At 41.5% G+C, this 23,834-nt stretch overlaps 1 protein-coding gene and 1 long non-coding RNA gene across 18 annotated transcripts in view; one reads left to right on the forward strand and one right to left on the reverse strand.

Moving 5' to 3' along the window:
- The window catches only part of LOC143273808 (uncharacterized), a 63,515-nt gene extending 49,511 nt beyond the window's left edge, over nucleotides 1-14,004 (reverse strand). The window contains exons 1-4 of one of the 2 annotated variants that reach the window (XR_013051995.1): nucleotides 13,885-14,004; nucleotides 11,980-12,036; nucleotides 11,101-11,565; nucleotides 9,571-9,633 (exon numbers count right to left, since the gene is read on the reverse strand). This is a non-coding gene — a long non-coding RNA (uncharacterized LOC143273808). The remainder of the gene's footprint in view (nucleotides 1-9,570; nucleotides 9,634-11,100; nucleotides 11,566-11,979; nucleotides 12,037-13,884) is intronic. The other variant, XR_013051996.1, reaches the window with a different exon arrangement.
- Pex5l (peroxisomal biogenesis factor 5 like) overlaps nucleotides 1-23,834 on the forward strand; it is a 212,252-nt gene that overhangs the window by 123,041 nt on the left and 65,377 nt on the right. For 5 of the 16 annotated variants that reach the window (XM_006971122.4, XM_016000355.3, XM_006971115.4 and 2 more), the window contains 3 exons: nucleotides 4,441-4,545; nucleotides 14,397-14,508; nucleotides 23,061-23,255. In XM_006971122.4, coding sequence (XP_006971184.1) covers nucleotides 4,441-4,545; nucleotides 14,397-14,508; nucleotides 23,061-23,255 — 412 coding nt within the window. Of the gene's footprint in view, nucleotides 1-2,186; nucleotides 2,253-4,440; nucleotides 4,546-14,044; nucleotides 14,232-14,396; nucleotides 14,509-23,060; nucleotides 23,256-23,834 lie in introns of those variants that run through there. The other 11 variants (XM_006971126.4, XM_016000392.3, XM_006971124.4 and 8 more) reach the window with 4 other exon arrangements.

Below are 23,834 nucleotides of genomic sequence, written 5' to 3' on the forward strand. Positions count from 1 at the left end.
GAAAGTGACTTCTGCCTAAGATGTGATTGCTGTCCTAAACAACACTCACTTCCATGGAGGGGAGAGCTGCCCTCAACCCTTATATATGATGGTGTAATAGGGAGGGTCTGGGTTCCTCTTATGCTTCAGGTACAGATGAGCAGTGGCCAAATCCTTCTGATTCAATCTTAATCTCAACTTTCCAACTGAGGTATATCTCCCCAACCAAGTTGGGAGAATACCCAAGCTTTGTCAGGTGTCTGGCAGAATGTGGAGCTTGTGGCAGCATCTCCCAGTAGCTTCATTCTCTTCACTGAGAGGCAAAGAGTGGAGCAGCATCCCCTCATCTGAAGGATGGCTCCCCATCCTCCTCGTCCCCATATGTTGGCTCCCCATCCTCCCCATCCCCATATGTTGGTTCCCCATCCTCCCTGTCCCCATATACAGGCTCCCCATCCTCCTCATCCCCATATGTTGGTTCCCCATCCTCCCTGTCCCCAGATACAGACTCCCCATCCTCCTCATCCCCATGTGTTGGCTCCTCATCCTCCCTGTCCCCATATACAGGCTCCCCATCCTCCCCATCCCCATATGTTGGCTCCCCATCCTCCCCATCCCCATGTGTTGGCTCCCCATCCTCCCTGTCCCCATATACAGGCTCCCCATCCTCCTCATCCCCATATGTTGGTTCCCCATCCTCCCTGTCCCCATGTACAGGCTCCCCATCCTCCTCATCCCCATGTGTTGGCTCCTTATCCTCCCTGTCCCCATATACAGGCTCCCCATCCTCCCCATCCCCATATGTTGGCTCCCCATCCTCCCCATCTCCATATATTGGCTCCCCATCCTCCCTGTCCCCATATACAGGCTCCCCATCCTCCCCATCCCCATATGTTGGCTCCCCATCCTCCCCATCTCCATATGTTGGCTCCCCATCCTCCCCATCCCCATATGTTGGCTCCCCATCCTCCCCATCACCATATGTTAGCTCCCCATCCTCCCTGTCCCCATATTCAGCCTCCCCATCCTCCCCATCCTCCCCATCCCTATGTGCTGCCTTCCCATCCTCCCTGTCCTCATGTGCTGGATCCCCATCTTCCCCATCCCCATATGTTGGCTCTCCAGCCTGAGACGGCCTTGTGACATCCAACATTGCTCTGTATCTTACGTTCCATATCACCAAAAGGAAAAGCAGTGAACCAAAGCTGAGCTTTCTTAAGTAACAAATGTCAATGCCATTTGCCATGACCCTGTGTTTTAGTGATGTATTCCCATTTTCCTAACAGGAGTTGAAAAGACTGTTGTCCAGAATTGTTTAAAAGGCTATCATTTTATGTCTGTTATTGTTGAAGAAGGCAATTCTAAAGAAATGAGAGATATATCATGGAGTTCTCACCGCAAAGTACCAAAGAAAATGTTACCCTTTGCACACAATGTTTTCTACTTAAAAACATCTCAAGAAATTTGACAAGGAAATGAGGAAAAGTGAATTTCACATGTGATCAGAAAAGAAGTGGCCGAAATAATAGCTGGGGCCATCCTAATGGGATGAATTTTAATCTACTAATCTACCTTCTAATCTACTTCTTTCCTGTTCTTTTTAAGCCTGAGGTAGGAGTACCTGGCTTCATGTGGCATGAAGTATATAACTCACTTCTTGCCTGAGTGTATTTCCAGTTGTGTGTGTTTTTATTTTTGTCGTCTTCGTGTTGTTTTAAGTAGTAAGTCAGTGTTGACCTTTTGGTACAGTCATATTTATAAGGTTGAACTATTGTGGATATAGGTTACTTGGAATGTGTTAAGCAACTGACCTCTGTAAAGAACATTACACCACAGTGGCTCTATGGTTAGTTCTGCAGAGCTACTGAAGGCAAAACTGATCCAAGTCACTTTATCACATACCAGCCAAATTCTAAGTTTTAGGAGCAGCCTCCTACAGATTAGGTGGATGGTCAGCAATACCAGCCTGGATGCGGGACAGCAGACGAAGGCAACAGAGGGATGGGAGGGGACTTTGATAGATGAGTGGATTCACCGCGTGTGATAGGCTCTCGGGTACCCTTTCTGCAGCCACAAAGATGGAACCTGCCGAGCTCCCCTCTGCTCAGACTCTACCGCATTAGTTAAACAGCAGAAATCGTGGGGTTTTGGCACAAAAGCTGGCAGTTGCAACAGCAAACTAACCCGGGTGTCATGACTCTTTCCAGGTAGTAGGTGTAACCTTGAAGAAAAAATGGCACTGTCTTCAAAAAAGTGACCTGACCCTGGCTTTGGTGGGTTTTTCTGCAAGAAATGCAAAGCCCCGCATGTGTTTATGATTCAACCTTTCAGCCGACCACTGCTTTGTTCTAGAGTTCAGCATGAAAGGACTAATTTTTGTTTGGTTTTTGTTTCTGTTTTAGTAAAAAGCATGTCTGTTGCTAATTCTAGCTACTATAGTTGCATATGTAAAAATTCTCTCTTTGTAGTTTATAGATTGGTAGCATTTCAAATAAATGACATTTTGAAAAATTCACCTGAAATTTTTTGAGATGCTTATCAATTGATATCTTCCTTCTCATCGCAAGAGGAGTCTGAGTTATTGCTTTTCAATTATACCTTATAATACTAGATTCGTTCCTTTAAATATAGTAGGGATTTGAATATAAGCATGCCACTTTGTTTATTGCTATATTATTAGAACGTCTTAGAGCATGGAAAGACTTCTTCGCAAATGATTTTGCTCTTGAAAAGTTGCAGAAATAAATGTTATAAGACAGATATTTTTCTATAAATGAGCATAGCTTATAGACATATAGTAAGTTAATAGCATGCACTGTCTCACTTAAACAACTTTAATATCTGAAAGACATGTTAAATGGCTAAATAGTATCTCAATACATCTTTCCCCAGAATTCAGAATTGTGCTATCTCTATTTTAGGAAAGTCATATTGCTTCATTAAAGAGGAAGCCTGGAATTCTTGTCTACCCCAATTGACTCTGCAATGAAACATCAAGTTTCCCTTTATTCTTCCAGAAGTCAGTAAGCCTAAGGAGCAATGCCATGCAGTCTTTTGAGAACACATATGCAAATTATTACTGATTCATCTGTGAAATAATAGCTCCACTACCTGCTATTCATCTTGGAAAGAAACACATTGTCATTTAATAGTGCAGCCCTTAATCAAAACAAGCACATCTTGAAATCTATTAACTGTACAAAAAGGTTTCCTTTCTTGACATAAATAGAAGCTATGACTGGCTACATTTTAGAAGGTTAGAACCTGAAAAAATGGAGGGGTTTGTCCCTAAATGGAACCTGCTTTTTAGATGTCCTTGCAACACCTAAAATTCTAATATAACCCAAGCCCTTTTGTGTTGCATCAGGTGAGGCTATCCAGCTTTACTGAGTTCTGGAGTTAATTCCCTTTCCAGGCAATGCCCCCCAACACACACACACACACACACACACACACACACACACACACACACACACACGTAACACTTGTCCATGTGTCTCTTTGTGAGCCAGCTATAAGTAGATTGACAACACAAATATTTTATGTGCTTTTAATATAAAATGATTTCCTCCAGGGAGGCTCTGGCAAGAGAGCTGAAAAAATTAAAGTTTTTGTTTTGCAAGTATTGAGAGATTATTGGGAAAGGGATGTTTTTTGTTGTTGTTGTTCCATGATCACATATTTATATTAACTCTCATAAACTTGATAATCTGGTCAGCTTAAAGGGCAGAAGGCTAACACCCCTTGCATATATGAGACAAACTGACACCAGATACAGCAAAATCACTGCCCCAGTGGGAATATTTTACTTGTGTAATTATAGAATTCTTCAATTAAAAGACATGTCTAAAATTGTACTGAAGTTCCTTGGTCTCAAAAACACTGAAATTAGGAGAAGAAATTCTACTTGACTCAGGTCAGACCATCCCACAGAACACCATGGGTAAAACCCTGGTATGGGAAACCACTGTAGAATACTTAAGAAATGAAGTTTGTATACTCTTTATGCCAAATTCATCGAAAAATGAGATTTAGAGAACACCCAGTGAAAGCACTTTGCAAATCAGATCCTGGCTCTAATCTCTGCCTCAAACCAAAGCATCTAGGGACTGTCTAGTCATCATTTATAAACGAACACAACAGGAAAGTCAAAGCATGCTAAAATTGAAACTATAAAAAATATGTTCCTATCATGTTAATTGCCTTCAAATATATTATACATATAAAAATACTATGTTAAACAGGTCCGCTGTGACAGGTGAAAAAGTAGCAGCTAACTAAAAGTTCACAAATAATCTTTCAGATTTTGTGTGTTTTCTCCTCAGCCAAAAGCCTCAAGATTCCCTGGCAGCAGCCCACCTCTTCACTCATGTCGGATTGCGCTTTAAACATTAGCCTGTCTTGTCATAAATAACTTCAAGACGCCTCCTGACACATTCGTTGTTGGTTTCACTGTTGTAGGGAAAAGGCTCTAGGGCTGCAGATAAGGCTGTTGCCATGGTGATGAAGGAGATACCGAGGGAGGAGTCTGCAGAAGAAAAGCCCCTCCTTACTGTGACATCACAGGTGGGCAGATCCATAGGGTTCCTGTAGGAAGCTGACATATGTTAATGTATCAAAAAATGTGATCATCAGCTAAAAAAAAAAAATACAGCAAAACAAGCCAATCTTTTTAAAGCAGTTTCAATGAAACAACTGTAAAAATATAAATGAAAGCCAAAATTGCAAAAAAAAAAATTAGTTCTTGATCATGGATTAATTAATTTTCATTACTCAACATTAGTTTTTAAATGAAGACAATATATGTCCAAATATAACACTCTGCTTCTTTAAAAGGAGTCTTGTTGACGTTGAGAAATACCAATAACAAGAAAACAAATCGAATTCCTGAATAAATCCAGTCGTATTATATACATATGTCAGTTTACCAGTAGATGCTCTAAATTTTCTTAAATGTTAAATATATTTCTGTTGTGACTTTGCATACTACACATGTCTATACATATTTATGTCGATAACTAAGTTACAGGCATGAGCGGGAAGTCCCCGAGTTTCAATGCAGAAAATGGCCCTCGGCTCCTCCCCACACTTAGTGGCCTTGGTGAGGAAACACCATCTCCATTCCGAGCACTAAAGGGCCATTTTCAACCTCTGTTGTGACACACACAGAAAAAAGTCCACATTTGTCTTTCAAGGCGTGCTGAAGCTGGTCCTGCACAGGCCGGGGGCTTCCGAAACACCCTGTAAACGTCTCCATAAATATCTATAGCACGACTCATCACCACCCTGTGCGATTCCCACTTTTAAATTCTGAGATGAAAAATATTTTTCTTGCACTTATAATTTAGATTAGGTTGTTAAACATTTCATTTCTTCCATAACGCATCCGTAAATGCAGCGGTTCTCTTCCGATTATGCACACGCCTAGAATTAGAAAAACGGCCATTTACAGCCCCCGTGAAGCACATTTCTGTCAAAAGCTAAATTATGGTGGCTTATTTTCAGAATATCAGCAGATCTGGTCCCCAGCTGCTGCCAACATGTGTGTTTTTATTTTATTCTAAATGCCATGTTGTAAGTAATGAAAATTATATAATGCCAAAATTAAATAAAGTTTTAAGTTATTAAAGATTTCTAGGATTGGGAAATTCTACATTGTCAGGGTGTGTTTGTTGTTGCTGTAGTTGTCCATAAAGAAAAGATGCTTTTTCTTCAATGTCATCAAGTTGTCTGTCTTTTACTGAATTGATGTTACGAAGTATATTACCATTTTACAAAAATCACCTGCACATCAGAGTCAGACCTTTGTGAATCCTATATGCAGAATATCCAGCTCATGTTACTTCTGTGAATGATTGGCAGGTGAGCACTTGGCACTCCAGGCAGGTGATGAGCCACATGCCTGGGGTCATGTAGGCGCTTGTGCTGCACCAAAGCATCTTGGGAAATCACAATTAAGACAGGATCCAGCCATCCCTAGAGTTTCCCAAATCTTACATTTTGCTGTTACTTTAATCATTTCCACATGTATGATATTAACATGATATCTAAGCTTGAATTTAAAATTTCATAGACATATTTTTGATATTTTAATTTAGGGAAGAAATCATAAATATCGTCATCCTCTCACATTCAGAACATTTGTGTGTGCCCTTTTAAATCTGTCTAGTGTTGTGTGGACTGTTTCTGAGAGACTGATTATGACTTTACTGCATGAAAATTGTGTAACGCTTCTTTAATGCTTTGTATCCTTATTGCATACTGGCCAGTTTATGAATCAGCAGGCAGAATTCTGATTCATAAAATGCACTTGTTGTAATGATAATTCTATGGAACTCAATGACAGCTGTGATAGACTAATTTCTCAACCAAACGTAGTTTTATTAGCTGATATGTTTTTTACATGACACACAAGTGGCTTTTTCCCTGGTATGCACCAGTGTCATGCACAAGCCAAAAAGAAGCAGAGTGAGCTGAAAAAGTGAGTACTTCCCACGGCAACCACAGCATCCAGTCTGTCTGCCACGCCACATTTCTTAACTGTGTGAATGTCCTAGTGTCATGTGTGTCCGGTGTGTCTTGTAAAGACTACGGCATAGCACCACACATCGCTGAGTATAAGGACTCATCTTCATCCCTGGTGTATCGACGCCAGCTGCCATATCATAGATGCCAGACATATCTGAAGCCAATTGCTACCCTCTCGGGATGATCATAAAAGATAAATACAGAAAAGGCCACTGTGTTACATCACCTTGTTCAGTAACTGTTTACTCAGCAGCCCAATATTTCAGCATTTTTAAATTGTGATTACAATGGCTTGTTCTAGAATGTTTATAAAGACTTAGCTAGCCATTCACAAGTGATATCATCCTCAGCAGATGAAACAAAGCAGAAGAATTAGCCAGATGATTGGATTCAAAAACAAGACCCCAGAGAGTATAATTACTAATTTTATAGAAACAAGCAAGTTCAAGTTCATGCTGCCCTAAATTAATGCTAACTCAAACAGTTTGAAAACAGGCATACATTGACAAAATGTTTGAAGGAAAAATACAGTTTGCCAAATCTTTGAGGAAAAAGCTCCTCCAGGCCTGGGCTCTCCGGTACTATGGCCACTAGTCACGTGGCCACGGAGCACTTCTGGCTTCTAGAAATTGAGACATGCTTCGAAAGTTTCAAAAAGAAAAAAGGTTTGAAGGCTTAATCCCCAAATATGCAAACTACTACATTAATAATTTTTATTGATTGCATGTTGAAATATTTTGGATATGCTGAGTTAAATAAAATGCATTATTGAAATTATTTTTACTTGTTAATGACCACTGAAGATTTTTATGGTGTAAAGTTATTATTGTTTATATAAGCTGTAACACTTAAGCAAATCTAATTTTATGATAGACAGGAAACCCATGTACCCAAAGATTATGCCCTGGAAAATGGGGATTTGTTTTTAGAAGACAAAATGGCCTTAGTGAGTATATTTCTCTCTGAAGGAAACTTGAGAAAGTTTCATTTTGACAAATTTGGCCTCCGGGCTATTTAAATCAAGGTATCCCCGGCTCCTTTTTCCTCCAGAGCTCAGTGTCTTAGAACTGAGTTTCACATCTCTTCTGCCTAAAGGACATTTTCCTTCCCATTTCAGCTCCATGCTCTGTCTGTCCCCACTTCTTATCCGCCGATAGGAATCTAATTTTTCTGTGTTTAATAAAGAGAGAAAGAGCAATGTTCTTAACTGGGAAAACATTCTCAAGGTGACTAAACAGAGCCCCATTTGGGTTCCTATTACCAACTTAAAACGATTGCATTAAATATATACACATTCCTTCCTTAGTAATAACACTGCCCAACTGTGGAATGGCATCTCAGTTCCTTTCTCCACAATGGATTAATTGTGTACATGTAACTGTCCTGCCTGGAGAAAGTCTGATTGACTGTTCTTTAGATTAAGTCAAGGATTTGGACATGTTTGACCGTGACAAGAAGAACTAACATGGGCAATGAGGGTGGAGCCTGGTCAGGGCTGTTAGTACATAAATACCTAAAGCTCTCAGGTGTCAGAGTAGGCAAGACAAGGCTCTGAAGTCAGACTCTTCAAGGGGTGCATGATGGTTAACTTAGCTTATCAATGGATTGATGTAGCTCACATTCCATGTTAGAGAATCTTCCACATATGATCACTATTTTGATAGTCATTGCATGAATCCTAAACTTGCATGTTATTAATAAGCTATAAAGTAGTTCTATAACAAAATTATAAATGAAAACCTACCCCACAATTGACATACACTTCAAACCAACAATGTCACACACAATAAGGGAGTTTTTAAGTGTACAGATGCATATTTGTGTTTTATTCCTATAGACACAAACTGATCTTAAAAATTCACCGTACCTATTACTATTTTATATTAATATTTTACATTAGCATTACAAATATGAGATTATTTATCAGTTGTTTCCAATTTTTAGCTGCCCTGGTTTCATTTCTGTTTCTGGGGCAAATACCCTCACAAAAAGAAACGTGAGGGAGAAAGGAGCTCATCTAATTTACAATTCCAGTTTGCAGTCCATTATTGTAGGGAAGTCATGGCAGAAACCTCCAGCACCACATCCACAGTTAAGAGGAAAAAGAGAATACGTGCCTTCTTGACTGCTTGCCCTTAGCTAGCTTTCTCCTTTCTTGTACTGTTCAGTGTCCCCTGCCTAGGAAATGACGCCACCCACAGTAGTCTGGGTGTTTGTGTCTCAGTTAACAATCAAGACAACGCCCCACTGGCATGCCCATGGGCCAACTTGATTGATTAATTCTTCATTGAGACTCTCTTCCCAGGTGTTTTTATATAGTGTCAAGTTGACAATTAAAACTGGCCAACACACCAGCTTTATTGTTTTAACTTTAAAAATTATTCTTTAAGTTTGAAATGCTTAAGCAACAGAGCACAATATTGACCTTAAGTGAAATCAGCTGTGCTGCCAGGAATTCATATCTCGTATACTGTTTGATTATCTGAAATGCATTTTGTCTTGTTGACAAAAATTTTTCACTCTGTTTCTTTTAATGAAAACCCTGATAGATTTATTTGAAGATAAAGCTAAATTTTAGTCACAAAGTAAGTGACATAATTATGCACTCTTGTTTAAGCAATAGAATGTATTTAAAACCAAAATATTTTCCAGCGAGGCCATCAATTTGAAAACATGCAAGAAGGGGTTGAAATGAGGAAGGAGAAGGGAAAAATGATATAATTATGTTATAATCTCAAAAAATAAAAGAAATAATTTGAAGTAAAATATTCCCTTACAATTTGGTTCAAATAGATCGCATAATAACATTTATTTTCCAAACGCTAAAAATATAGGAGTTAAAATGGAACTAAGGCAAGTGTACTTTAAATGAAGTATTGAGCTGGTGGTGTTACCTGCATCTGTGTGACAGCGTCTACTGACCACATCAACTGACCAGTCTTAATAGCTCACCATTCAATTGAAATCATTTGCCTAATATTTGATTAACAATGAAGTATAAAGGCTCAATTGTCTTTTGAATCCTGATTGACAAGGAACCCCTTCACGCCAATCCTCACCTACCTTCTTTTGTACGCCTTCTGTGTCTTCTGAAGTATTTTCCTCAAACTCTCCAGATTCAAGTTTCTGATTTAAAGTAAAAAATGGGATGAGGACATTCTGTCTTGAGGTGACTTTGCCCTCCCATTCACTATGTCAGTGTCCTTCTTGCCAGTGGTGATGGTGTTGGGCTGGCATAGGCCTGAATGAATGTCCACTGCCTTAGATGTTAATTCTTGGCATTCTTCATCTCTTGGTAGAAAAACTAGCAACCTTACCAGCATTACAAAATGATCCTTAGGTGTCACCACATTCCCCATTTAAAAGACACCATCCTGGAAGGAAATAGACCTGAATGTCTAGGCTAAAGCTTTCTAGGAAGTTGCTAAGCATTTTGAAAGAGCACTAATATCACCATGGGTTGCTCCAATTCAGGATGAAGTCCAAGATGCCCACATGATCATTCTGTTGTACTGTCAGCCAGTTACAGTGCATAAAACTGGTCAGCATTTATTAAACCACTACTATAAGATGCCAAAAGAGATTTGCTATAGTCTCTAATGTCATGACAGTTCTAGTTAGTGAGGAGGAAGACATTAAAATAAGATGGTAGTACTATGTAAGCACAGATATGGAGATGATTCAAAAGGTGCTCACTTCCCTGCACTGATGAAGGTCAAGATGTGCCGTTATAGGGACTCCTGCAAGTGTCCATTACCATCATGGGACTTGTTTTGCATGTGCTTGGAATTGAAACTAGAGCCTTGCACATGCTAGGTACATGTTCTCTCACTGAGCTACACCCCCAACCACCTCTGAACTGATGCAGACACTAAGAGGCCACAGTCAGAGAAGAAACAGAAATGGACTGAGACAAAAACCTCTCATCTAATGAAGTGGGCCTTTTAAACTCAGCTACGACAATCTGATTACTAAGAATCTGATTACCAAAATTGCAACCACCTAACTCAGTTATTAGCAAAGAGTTAGAAACCTTTGAGTCACATTTTAATAACACCAATGTGCTCTGTACCCAAAGCTTTAAATGGGGGAAATTGATACAATATTTTCAAATGAATTGAAGTAAATCTAAAAGCCAATAAGCTTTACCCTGCTGATGAATAAAGAGGGAATCCATAACACACAATTTGAAAGTGAAGTTTAGTAGAATTGTTTGGGGATTCCATTCAACTTGAACTTTTTCTCTGTAACCTGAGAGATTCATTTACTCTTAAATCACCATGAGAAAAACCATCTGCTTGTTTAAGAATGAGAAGGAGGGCATGGGGAAGCTGATCTTGTCTACATACTTAAAAATACCACTGCCGTGACTAAAACAATGTTCAATCCATTTCATTGGACTGTGTGAAATACACATTTTTGTGCCCTAAATTCTTGCCAAGCCATTGTCTCATTTGTCCGCCATTTCTGGAATACCTTTTGCATGAGATTTCCCTAATGGAAGCTGTGAAGGCTGTAAATGGGTGAGCTGCGATGTGTCTTAACTTCAGATCATGTAAGGGAACCTTCCTTTGTCTTCATGATGTCTCTTACCTCATCTTCCACATCTTCATCAAAGCCCAGGCTCTTTCTGACCCATTTTAATGGCTGTTCCATGCTCTCTCTCATCTGGTCTTTCATCTTCTTCACCTGGAACCCTAGCATCATCCGATTCAGCCAGAGCACCACCACACTGGTCCAGCCTGAGAAACACTAACTCTAAAGGCTGTTCACTGTGCCCTCTTGTTTTGTGTCTCTGGAGTGAAACCTCAAGAATGACAGAGTGATAGGAGGTGGCCGTCACAGTGCTTCCATCAATCCTGGAGTCAGCAGTGGTCAGAAACAGGACACTGGACACTGAGGAGGACACAGCAGAGGCAGGGGTCTAGAAGACTGGAGACATGACTCTGCCCTGGGCTTCTTGGAACCTTCCTGAGCCACCATCCTCTGGTTCCCTTTCCTCCGGTGCTGAGTGAATCTGAGGGGGCTGCTGGTTCTTCCTTCCTTCGGGGACTCCATCTGAAATTTGAACAAATGACTCAGCAACACCAACAAAATCCTATTGCCTTTGACAAGCATGCTTTCTGGAAGAAAGCCCTTATTCAATAGTGCCTTTCACTTGTTTTTCTGTTTAGATGTTGATATAAACAATGGTTTTTCTGGAATTCACCAGCTATATAGGGTACTTTTTCAGCAATAAGAACCAAAAATATCTGCAGAAGTTGACTATCCCAATATTCTAATATATAAAAACTCAGGCCTGTTCTGCACCTGGGTGCACAGAAAAATCAGAATTCAGGGATAAATTCTTAGCCCTTCATTGTTTAGGAAGAGGGAGTACCAGAGAACATTTCTTGTAATGTAACTGTGTTTATCTAAACTAAAATGATACAGGTTTAGCATACCTATTCTGAAATAAGATCCAAAACTTACCAAGTTCCAATATGGAGCTGTGAGCAGAAGCCTCTGGCTTCAGAGGGCAGGTATCAGCTGAAACAGAGGCAGACACCAAAAACCTATTATATAAACTTACCTTTAGGCACGTGTGCAAGGAGTGTATGAAATATAAGTGAACTTTGTGTTTAGACATAGGTCCTGTCCCTAAGTCAGCCCTTGTGTATACATGAACATTTCAAAACCAAACACTATCTAAATTCTTCTCCAAACCAAAATGTTAGTGAAGAAATAACCTGTACATTTTTTAAATCAACACAGAGAATTTAGTTATACATAGTTATCTGTTTGTGAGGTTAGACTTTCTTTTATTAAGTCCTGATTATCAAAGAAATAGCTGTGACATCATCCATAAATATTCATACTTTTAGAGTCACAGTTGTATTGTATCTCATGCACATTAGCCAATGGGACCAGTGTGCTGGTAGTCAGGACTTGCTGCCTAGTGAGTGCAGGGCTGCTAGAGTAACATCTCAGAGGATATTGTGGTGCCATGTTTGATAGTGACCATCAGCCTCCTGGCACTGTGGCATCCATACCACGTTTCACAGGAACATGAAATTTGCATTAAATCCTGAGGGTCAAAGGAGCAACTGTCATCACTGCACCCCACATGATGCCTGGATCCCAGAAACCATCCCCTGAACAGAGCTGTACACAAACTGCCTATCTGAGAAGCAGATCTGGACACAGAATCACCAGGGATGAGCCATTTTGTCATTTTCTGCTATCTTACGTGCCTTGCCAGGGATTTGAAGTACATCTTCAGATCATAAAATGGACTTTTATGCCAGAAAATATTTTAGCTAATTCCTAAACTTGAGTTGTCCACAGCATTTTTAAAAACTCAAATGTCTTACCCAGAAACTATAGGGAACTCACAGACCCTCAACACTTAAAACTATTTCAAAATAAACAGCATGGGCGATACCCAAGAGGAATGATCCAAAAATCAAAGATCAAAGGGATCAGAATTTCATTCATAGGTCAAAGGAACATCTTTTAATACAAACCAAAAAAAAAAAAAAAAAAAAAAAGGTTAAAAGCCACCCCATCTTAGAAAATGTGATTCCCAGTGAAATATGTCTTTGTATGTAGTAACAATAAAACTAACAATAATTGAAGACTAATGTTGTTAACTTAAACACTAAAAGAAAGGTGATCTCCATGGTATCCCACAATAATATCCACAATGTATATGAAAACCAAATGTTTAACTCTCTATAAAAAGCTCTATGGGGACCTGAGGTTTGATGCACTTTAGTATCAGCTGTGTGCTTGGGTGTCCAGCCTATGATGAGCATGGTAGCTTCCCTGACACTGAGCCAGAGACACAGTCACATGATAATGAGTGGAGTTCAATATTTTGACTTGGCAATGTTCCAAAGCCCATTATTTCTTAATTTATGTTTCTTTAAAAAACATATTAAAACCTTGACAGGTTAGTTATTAAAATTCTAGGGACTTTGAGGCACATCTTTTCTGGACCCCAAGTAGAACCAAACAGCTATGCTTCCCCCAGAAAACCAAGACTCCCAAGTTAGGGACCAACTGCTTGTGTAGACGTATATTTTCTCTCTTAACTGTAGACATCATGGACTGAAAGAGAAGCAAAGTAACTGAAAGTAAACAGCTGGCCACCACCTGTGATTAGGAACCCACTAAAACAGCTTTCAGTCACAATGTTAAGTCTACTAAATCACAGAATGAATTAAGGGGAAAATAGCATTATGTTTATTACAGTCTAGTCTCATAGACTAAAGGTTTTCACAAATACCTACTAGATGCCTAGACAGGTAATAAAATAATATTTTTGCATCTCAAATAATATTTGTCATGTCCTACAAAACCATTCTAAGGAAATGAGGGGTTTGTTCTAGGCACCTTGAGCTTTTAAGAAGGGGGCAAAAATAGCGTTCATCCAACCAACCACACAGGTCCATGTGTCTGTCCATCTCACCCATAGACACCACGTAGCTAGTCCTCATGAGAGCCCATCACCATGGAATCTGAAGCCACTGTTCCAATGCTTTCTAGAACTTTCAGTCCAGATAGAGAATGGCATTAGCCCATAGCAACTGTGATGGAACAGGTGTCTTTTCTCATGTGCTGAAGTCAGAGATGACTCTAAAGTCACTCCAGGAGGGAGAGAAACAGGCTTAAGCTCTAACACTGACGTTGGCTGCATCCAAACTATGTTAACAGTGCTGAAGGCTCCTTCCCCAGCCATGGTAATGTTTTGTTTTCTCTATTGCCCCACCCCGTGATTTATTTATGTTTGTGTTTATTTCGGTAGGGCTTGCTTGTCCCCTTGTGTTGCAGGGCTGCGTTTTCATTCACCTGCTCCCGAACTGTAACAGAGAAGCCCTTTAATGCCTGTGTTCCTTTGTTCTCAGCTGGTGAATGAGCAGCAGGAAAGCAGACCTCTCCTGAGCCCCTCCATCGATGACTTCCTCTGTGAAACCAAATCTGAGGCCATTGCAAAGCCAGTAACATCCAACACAGCCGGTAATTCACTTCTAACTATGCTCAAGGGAAGTACGTTTTACCTAGAAATGCATGTATGCTTCCTCCTCCAGGCATTTTCCTAAACAAGTGCGGGCAGTGTTTATTTGTTTGTAGGTGTGGATGTTTGCGTATTGAAACATACCTGTGGAGGTCAGAAGACAGCTCATGAGAGATGATTCTTTTCCACCCTAGGGGGCCCAGGGACTGAACTCAGGTTGCCAGGATTGGCAGCAAATGCCTTTATCTGCTGAGTCATCTCACCATGCCCCTCCTCTAGGCTTCTCAAGTGGGGGATGATGTTTACAACCAAGTGACTGGCCTGTATACAATTCAACATAAATTAATAAATAACTTTAGATTACACAGGAAACTATGTTGTATATTACCCAGGCAACTTCGCTGGCCTTGAGTATACTGCTGTTCTCACTCAGTTTTTCATGCATACTCTTCTGCATTCCAGAATCCACCACGGTGTATAAGGAAAGCTGCTATTTCAGAGTCAGGTTTTGCAAATTCAGCTTAATGGTCCAATTATTCTTGAAAATATTTCGTGAAACCACAGTCTCGGAAAACAAAAATGTTGTGGTGCCTTTCTGAGTAGAGTTAAGTGATAATTAAAATACCCTATAGACACAGCATGTTGGAGAGCCATTTGAATGTGGTCCTTGATCTCTCTTACAAATTATCTGAACACTGCAATTTGTACAAACCCTTCCTGGAATTAAGCATCTCAACAGAACACCCTCTTCTGCTCAGTGCTTGGCACATGTAGGCAGGAGCATTCCGTCATCAATCTGAGGACAGACTGCCCAGGCCTCTGGATGGAGCTACATTTCTCTAACAGGGCTCTTTTCCCCTTCGGCCTCATTTGGCCAACCAACACTCCCCTTCAAAGGTGCGCTCTTCAAATAATGAGAAAAGCGTGTTGTTTTAGAATGGGAAACCAGAGATTATAGTGAGTGCGTGGTGCCAACTAATATGAGAAGAGCCTGATGTCACACTTCCTTCTTAAGTTAGTCCCTCTTTTCCACAGTGACCTCCAACTGGTAAGTGACTTACATTTTCACCACTTGGAATCCTAAGTGGAAAAAATCAGATAGGAAAAAAAATTATGTTTTTCCAGACTGCAAAAAATTACTACATAAAGAGGAACTAATGCCCGATGGTGGCAGCCCAGGCAGAAGACCAGATAATCTGAAAGTTGGGGGATCAAACCTCATGCATTCTCATCCAGCTCTGCATCATGGTGTCAGCAACTGCTTCCCCTCGTCTCTCTGGTAGCATAGCTGAGGCTCACCTTCCATATCTAATAATAGCACGATCTTTCCCTTGGAAATGACTTGAGAAGATGAATGAAGCCATCTGTGGATGTGCTGACAGTGGTAAACTCTAGCTGGGGAGGTCACACTGACTGAAGTCAGGTGACAGCATTCTTGACACTTCCTTCTTTGTTACCTAGTGTCACACCCAAATCATTGTTTTCTAAACCCAGCTGTCACTTAGAGTGCTCAGGAACATAGAACAGTGCTTGCTGTATTCTAAACAGGACACTGAAATGAATTCAGACTATCAGAGCTGATTGAGCCTAACCTCTGAAACTGGAGTGCTATCCCAGAAAATACAGAGCCAGTGTCTCTTAACTGCAGGCAACTCCACAAGATTCAGACACATTAGAAAGCTCATCCTCATTTTCAATTCCTACTGACAAAGAAACTAAGCCACTTAGAAGCCCCCAGCCCTGAGGCCAGGAAAGTGACTCAGTCAGTAAACATTAGCTGCATAAACATAAGAACCCGAGTTTAATCCCCAGAACTCATGTTAAAAAACAAAAGCAATGAGACATGGAAGCATGTGCTTCTAATCCCAGCACTGGGAGGGCGGGTCCAGGAGGACCCTGGGGTTTGCTGGCCTGCTGCAAGCTAAGAGAACAGTCGTGAATCTCTAAACCTCATATCAAGGTGCTGGCTGGCCAGACACACTCCTGTAGGCTCTTGGGGAGATATTGTTCCCACCTCTCTAATCCTTCCTATTGGTCCCTTGACTCCAACCTTCATGTGGGATTTTGTCTGTGTGCAGATCACATCCATGTTTCTGTCTGCACACCTACCTGTGTCTGAATTCCCCTTCTACATGAGGATATCTGTCATCCTGGGATTGTGTCCTAGCCTCCTCCAGGACAGCCTCATCTTTAATCACATTTCCAATGAGGTCATCTTCTCAAGTATGGGGGCTTCTCCCTAGGAATAAGGGGTGGAGCCCCATTCAGTCTATCATGTAATATTCTGAATCTTTTCTGCCATACAGTGATTTCCAATCACCCTGTGTTGGACACTTTGTTTTACAAGCTTAGAAATATATCTCAAGGCAAAAATCGCTATATTTTTAAATCCCTAAAGAATGTAGCTCTTATAAAAATCAATACAAAGTAAACAATGTAGGAAGTATTTTTCCAAAGTAATGGATTTTTTCTCTAACCATTTTTAAAAGAACATATCTTTAATTTTATTGCTTAATAAGAGAAAACAATTATGCATCCATGATTGTGTGTGTGTGTGTGTGTGTGTGTGTGTGTGTGTGTGTGTGTGTGCTGGGAATTGAACCCAGGTCTCAGACATGCCTAGCTGTTTTTCCACCTTCTTTTTTCTTTTTTATTTCTTGAGACAAGTTCTCAATAAGTTGTCCAGACTGGCCTTGAACTCACAGCAAATGGTGATCCGCCTACTTCTCAAATAGCTGAGATTACAGACAGTGGCACCAGACACAACAAAACCCTTGATTTAAAAATGTAGATGTGTAGATATTATATTCAGGCTGATAACAATAAATGTCCTGAAATCCACTGAACAGCGGATACTTTAAATGATTAGATAGTCATATATGTAGCATGTGTGACAAAATTTGCAATATACTAGTGTATAACTTAATAACTCTAACATATGTTAAAACACAGGACAGATCTTTTTGTCAGAGATCAAGAAGAGAGGTAGGGCTCCTTGCTGTGATTTATGAAGCTAGAGAGAGGTTGAGTCATTAGACCAATAGGTGGTTTGGAAGGAATATTTTTTATGGTTTATCATTGTTTTAATCCCACTCTTTTATTTAGAGTTAATATACTTATTGTGAGACTTCTGTACATAAACCACATGATAAAATAGCTTAACTAAAATATTAGCATCAGATTTACAGGACACACTTTCATGAAATTCAAGTGGCTATAAAGCTAGCAACACATCTCAGAAAAGCTTAGAAATCTGGGAAGCAGGGACTGGAGAAACGGCTCAATTGTTAAAGCATTTGCCAGGCAAGCTAGAGTGAAGGCCGAGTCCAGATCCCCAGGCATTTGCCTGTAATCTAGCCTCCGATGTGGAAACAGGGCCTCCAGGACAGGCAGGCTAGAAAGACTCACTGTGTTGGCAGTCTCTGGATTTCAGAGGCCCTTCCTCAGTGAATAATGTGGAAGAGCTATTGAATGTGATTCCTGGTATTAACCTAGGATGTCCCCATGCATCCACACATGCAGAACATGCATATGAAACACTCACAGACACACATATGCAGAGCATACATACACAACACTCACACACACACATGCAGAGCATGCATACACAACACATACAGATATACACACACATGCAGAGCATGCATACACAACACATACAGATATACACACACATGCAGAGCATGCATACACAACACATACAGATATACACACACATGCAGAACATGCATACACAACACATACAGATATACACACACATGCAGAGCATGCATACACAACACACACAGATATACACACACATGCAGAGCATGCATACACAACACATACAGATATACACACACATATGCAGAGCATGCATATACAACACTCAGACACACATGCAGAGCAGGCATACACAACACACACAGACATGCACATGCAGAGCATGCATACACAACACTCACAGACATACACATGCAGAGCATACATACACAACACTCATGTGCACATACCCTCAAATGGAAAAAGAAAAATCTGAGGAATAAATTTAATGACATATTATAATAAAGAAAAAGTTGACTTAATTCATTAAATACAGTTTATCTATTTGGTAGATATATTTGAAAGTTTCTACGATTGCCTGTCTAAATCATGTTTCCTTACACACTGTGTTGATAATGATATGTCTTCCACCAACTTGTCAAAATAAGACTTCTCTGTTTCTTTAGACAAGGTCTCACTATGTGTCCCTGGCTGGCCTGGTGCTGGTCCATCTGTCTGTCCCTGCCTCCTCAGTGCTAGGATTAAAGGCAGGTACCACCACACTGACCTCGAACAACACATCTTACTAGATGCTAATCTACTCTGCTTTGAGCAGCCCAGCTTCCCAGAGCTCAAGGAGGCTAGTTTCTCTAATGCTTGCAGTGGCCTGGGAGAGCCTGGTTTCCTAGGTTGTTGACCGCAGGTGTCCTTGAGATGGTGAGAAATGGCTACTTTCACATGTGTCGTCTTCTATTGTCAGGAAATGTTATCCAGTGGAATTTGGTTATCCAAAAAAAAAAAAAAAAGACAGTTTCTGAGACTACCATCATGCCTCAAACTTGGCAAACTGCCAAATAATTAGCAATTTAAGAGGCACAGGGAGCCACCATATTAATAGTCTACATACTACCTCCATGCTCAGTCTAGATAGACTTCAATGACATGCCTGTCTCTGAGTCCCAGTAAGGTCACCAGTATATCAACTGCATTGGATTCCTGTCACTGTCATAACCAGACACCACATACACAGTGTCCTGAAACACCGTGAGTCTGTGTTTTAAATCTATGGGAATCAGAAGTCCTCTGATCGGGCTGCCATCGGGCACTGACTGCTCTGCAGATCATAGGAGCATGTCTGCTTGCCTGCTCCCACTGTAGAGGGCACATGCAACTTGTTGGCTTGTGCTTTCTTCTGTCATCAAAGCAGCTTGTATCTCATGTTCATCCTCATGTCTCCTTCTCAGACTGACCCTCCTGGATTGTCCCTATGAGGACACTGAGACAATGGGACCCACCCCCTGTGCCTGATCCATGGTGACTGACAGGGTTCTGGGTAGAAAAGGCTGCATATGTCAAACTAAAGTACTTAGAAAGTATTCCCTTGGTCTTGCACTCACATGTGTATACACATGCACACTCTGACACACACCACTGAAAGCAAATGATCCTTGTACTCTTACTTTACACACAAAAGCATGGGGACTCAAAACTTCATGTGTCTAGGAGAATGCTTTCAGTTTCATCCAGAAGTGAGCAAATCACCCAGCCTTCTGTGCTCAGGCATGCCTGCTTGAAGCATAAGAGGAGCTCTAAGCCCTCAACTTTAAGCCTTGACTACAACCCCCTCCACATCACAACATGCTGTCTCCTCCAGACGCCAAGGGCTGCCCCAACCTTCTCTGCTTTTAAAGTTGTCATTCTAGAGGACTCGCAGCTTCAAAGCCACTCGACCTCTAAGACACTGCTTCCATTAAATGGGCAGTTAAGTAGGGCCTTTGTTCATGCCAGGCTCCAGCTTCACATTTACAGAAAAAATAATGACATGGAGAACAAACCCAGAAAAGACCCAGGATGCTTTAGAGTGGATAGGTTTGACTGGCTGGTTTGAATTTTCAGCTCACTCATTCAGAAGCAGATAGAGATTAAGTTAAACCCTACCAGCTACTATTTTGTAGCAAATGTACTTTCAATACACAAGGTCCTAATTCCTAGAAAATCTGCTTCTAAAAGAAGTCTAGGGGCGGGGGCTGGAGAGATGGCTCAGAGGTTAAGAACACTGGATGTTCTTCCAGAGGTCCTGAGTTCAATTCCCAGCAACCACATGGTGGCTCAAAACCATCTACAATGAGATCTGATGCCCTCTTCTGGCCTGCAGGCATGCATGCAGGCAGAACACTGTATACATAATAAATAAATAAATCTTTTAAAAAAAAAAGAAAGAAAGAAAGAAAGAAATGGGTTATTAAAAAAAAAGAAGTCTAGGGGCAAGAGGCTAATTCTTAACTGTTTGTACAACTGGAAAAAGCGTATAGACTTCCTTCCATCATAAAGAACTCTCATTGGGCCTTGCTATTCCACTAGTGTCTAGAAGTTTCATTTAACCACTCAGTGAATAGGAAGTGTGTGGAGCCCCGTCTTGTCCGCCTGCCACACTTAATTTGGCTCAGAAGGCCAAGTGACTTGGTTCTGGAAGCCTCTCTCCACCCACTTTACTTCTGACTCACGGAGCACTCCTCGCTGCAGCAGCTCCTTGTTAGAGTGGCCCCCCCTTCTCAAGAAAACTCAGCGACAACAAGCTGACACCTTCGGGCCGTCCGTGATAAATTCACTTCATAGACTCCTCTGTGGAGACAAAATCCTTGCCTCTTCTTGTTCCATTCTCAGGAACATTTCTCCTTTCTCTCTCTGTGGAGATTTGATTGTGGTTTGAGACAGAACAGAACGAGAAAATAGGGAACACTAAATAAAAAAGAGGGAACTGTTGCAATTTGGCCCCTCAAAAATTGTGTGTGTGTGTCTGTGTGTGTGAGTGTGTGTGAGTGTGTGTGTCTGTGTGTGTGAGTGTGTGTGAGTGTGTGTGTGAGTGTGTGTGTGTGTCTGTGTGTGTGAGTGTGTGTGTCTGTGTGTGTGTGTGTCTGTGAGTGTGTGTGTGTGAGTGAGTGTGTGTGTGTGTGTGTGTGTGTGTGTGTGTGTGTGTGTGTTGGGGATAAACCCAGGTAAACCCAGGAGCGTGTGAATGTCAGGCAAACTCTCCCCCACTATGCTGCCCCTCTCCTCGGCCTGAAATAGTGTTTACTGAGTGAAGATTTAGCATAAGCCTGGCACTTTGTGTCCTTTGGACCATTTATTCTTCATCCCACACTTACAAGACTACTGATCCTCCATTTTCAGATGCAGAAACTAGAGCTCAGGATGCTCAAGAAACTTCCCTCAAGGCACATCAGACGCATGGTGGATAGGGACTCAAGTTTCGCGCACACACCAGAGAATCCCCCAGGGAGGGCTGGCTCATTGGCTCATGTACACATGCAGGCAGACTGTGCACGATTAAGGAGACTCACCCCCCACACACACACACACACTCCCACACACACCCCACACACACCCTCCCACACCCCCACACCCCCCACACACACACCTCGTGAGCTCAGTGGAGCCCCAGCTCTGCCAAGGGGCAGCCAAGTGGGAAGCAGATGAAATGGATTGAGCTGTCAGTCACACCTGATCTACACCCAGAGGACAAGCTGAAATGTTTGGGGATTGTGATTGGCCAAGTGCTCTAGAGGTTGCTCTGGACTGCAGGGAAGGTCAACACAGGGCTCCTCTACTCACTGTTGCCTTTCCTAAATGGAGGGGAGAATGGGAGGAAGCACCCGCCCTATCATGCACTCAGCCTCTCAGCCTGGAAGAACTGGAGAGAGAGACTGTGTCTCCTTCCAGTGTTCTGATTCTCAGGTAGGGCTAGTTAAATATGACTTGCTTATACTGGAAAAGAACAGGCTCACAGCTGGCCTATTCATCCTGATTTGCCTCGTTTTGCCTAGGAACACATTATTATTTCTGCCTTTGTTGGAGTATTCAATACAATGAAATCAACTCACTAGGAAGTAAAAGTGTAACCGTTTTATAGCTGGTTATGCTGGAATTAAAAGTGGCATACTAAATGTCAAGAAGTTAGCATGTGTCTCTGTTCATCAACTGCATTATAAAAACCCCTCTCCAGTGAGACCCAGACAGCATGTGATTTATGACCAAACTGCTAATTCAGTAAAAAATTACATTAGACTTCATGAAATCTATGAGCATTGACCCTTTTCTGGGAAAACCATAATCTAAAACAAACCTTCCCCAGAAATTAATGAGAACAATAGAGCAACTAGACCTGAACTGAGATTTGTTTTGTTTTCGTCCTAAATTTTCTCACTGCAGAAGTGGGTCTGGGTGACTTTTGCCTGGGCTTAGCCTAGGGAACACACAGCCAGCTTCCCAGCCTCACAGCCCTCCAGCTGTCAATGATGAGCCAGCTTGACTTGCTGACTCTAATCTATCCTATCAACATAGGGACTCTATGTATCCAGCTGACACCTATTTTGAAAAAAAGACTACTGGGGGCTGAAGAGGTACCTCAGTTGGTAAAGGGGTGGACTTGTAAGGACAAGGCTCTGGGTTCCATCATCAGAAACCATGCTTAAAGAAAGAAAAAGAAGAGGAGGAACGGGCATGGTGGTGTGACCTAGCTCTGGGGAGGCAGAGAGAGGCAAACCTTTAGGGTTCTAAATCCAGCCAGTCTACCCTATTTGTCCAGTTCCAGGCCAGTGACAGACTTAGTCTCAAAAAAAAAAAGTGGACAATACCTAAGCACAACACCTAAGGCTGTCCTCTGACCTACACACAGACACACAGACACACACACACACACACACACACACACATAAATAATATACATATATACATACATACAAAAATAAATAGATAAATAATAATAACTACAGGAGGTAAATGGGCTTCTCTAACCTTCTTCTGTCTCCCACAGTGTTGACCACTGGCTTGGATCTCCTTGACCTGAGTGAACCTGTCTCTCAATCCCAAACCAAAGCCAAGAAGTCTGAGTCCTCATCAAAGACCTCCTCCCTCAAGAAGAAAGCTGATGGCTCTGACCTGATCAGTGCAGAGGCTGAGCAGAGGGCCCAGGCTCTCCGGGGCCCAGAGACGTCATCTTTAGACTTAGGTAAGGCTTGCAGCCGCTGTGGCTTACCCTTGTCTTGTCAGCCAAGTTCAAGATGACTTTCCAACAGTGAACATGGGAGTGGGGATGATAAAGTTCTTCCAGGGAGCTGTGAAGGGTGTGTCTGAGTGGCCATGGGAGCTCAGCTTCATAACCCTGATGTTGATTTATTCATGTATGTGTTCCTCCCGATGGGCTGAGCTTGTGGTGGATGCCAGGCATCTCTCCAGGCCCAGGAGCTGAAACTACAGAAAAATATGGACCTTGCTCTCTAGGAATTCTCAGTTTAGAACAAGAGAGAAACAAGGGAGACAAATAAGTGCATCACAGGACTTGGAGACATCCAGAGAAAACAGTCCTAAGATAATATCCAGTATGATGGTGATCGCTGTTAATACCCTTCACTGTTGGCTTGCCATAGCCAGGAACTACACTGCATCACTTACATGATTTATCTCATTATTACAACTCTGAAATATGTGAAAACTGGGTTTAAAATTTAACTTGTCCAAGATCAAAGAGCTGGAAATGCACACCTGGCCTTAGCCAGCTTCCAAGCTCAATTTTTATCTACACACTCTA

This window comes from Peromyscus maniculatus, chromosome 6 (assembly GCF_049852395.1).
Source record: "Peromyscus maniculatus bairdii isolate BWxNUB_F1_BW_parent chromosome 6, HU_Pman_BW_mat_3.1, whole genome shotgun sequence".
Classification (NCBI taxonomy): domain Eukaryota; kingdom Metazoa; phylum Chordata; class Mammalia; order Rodentia; family Cricetidae; genus Peromyscus; species Peromyscus maniculatus.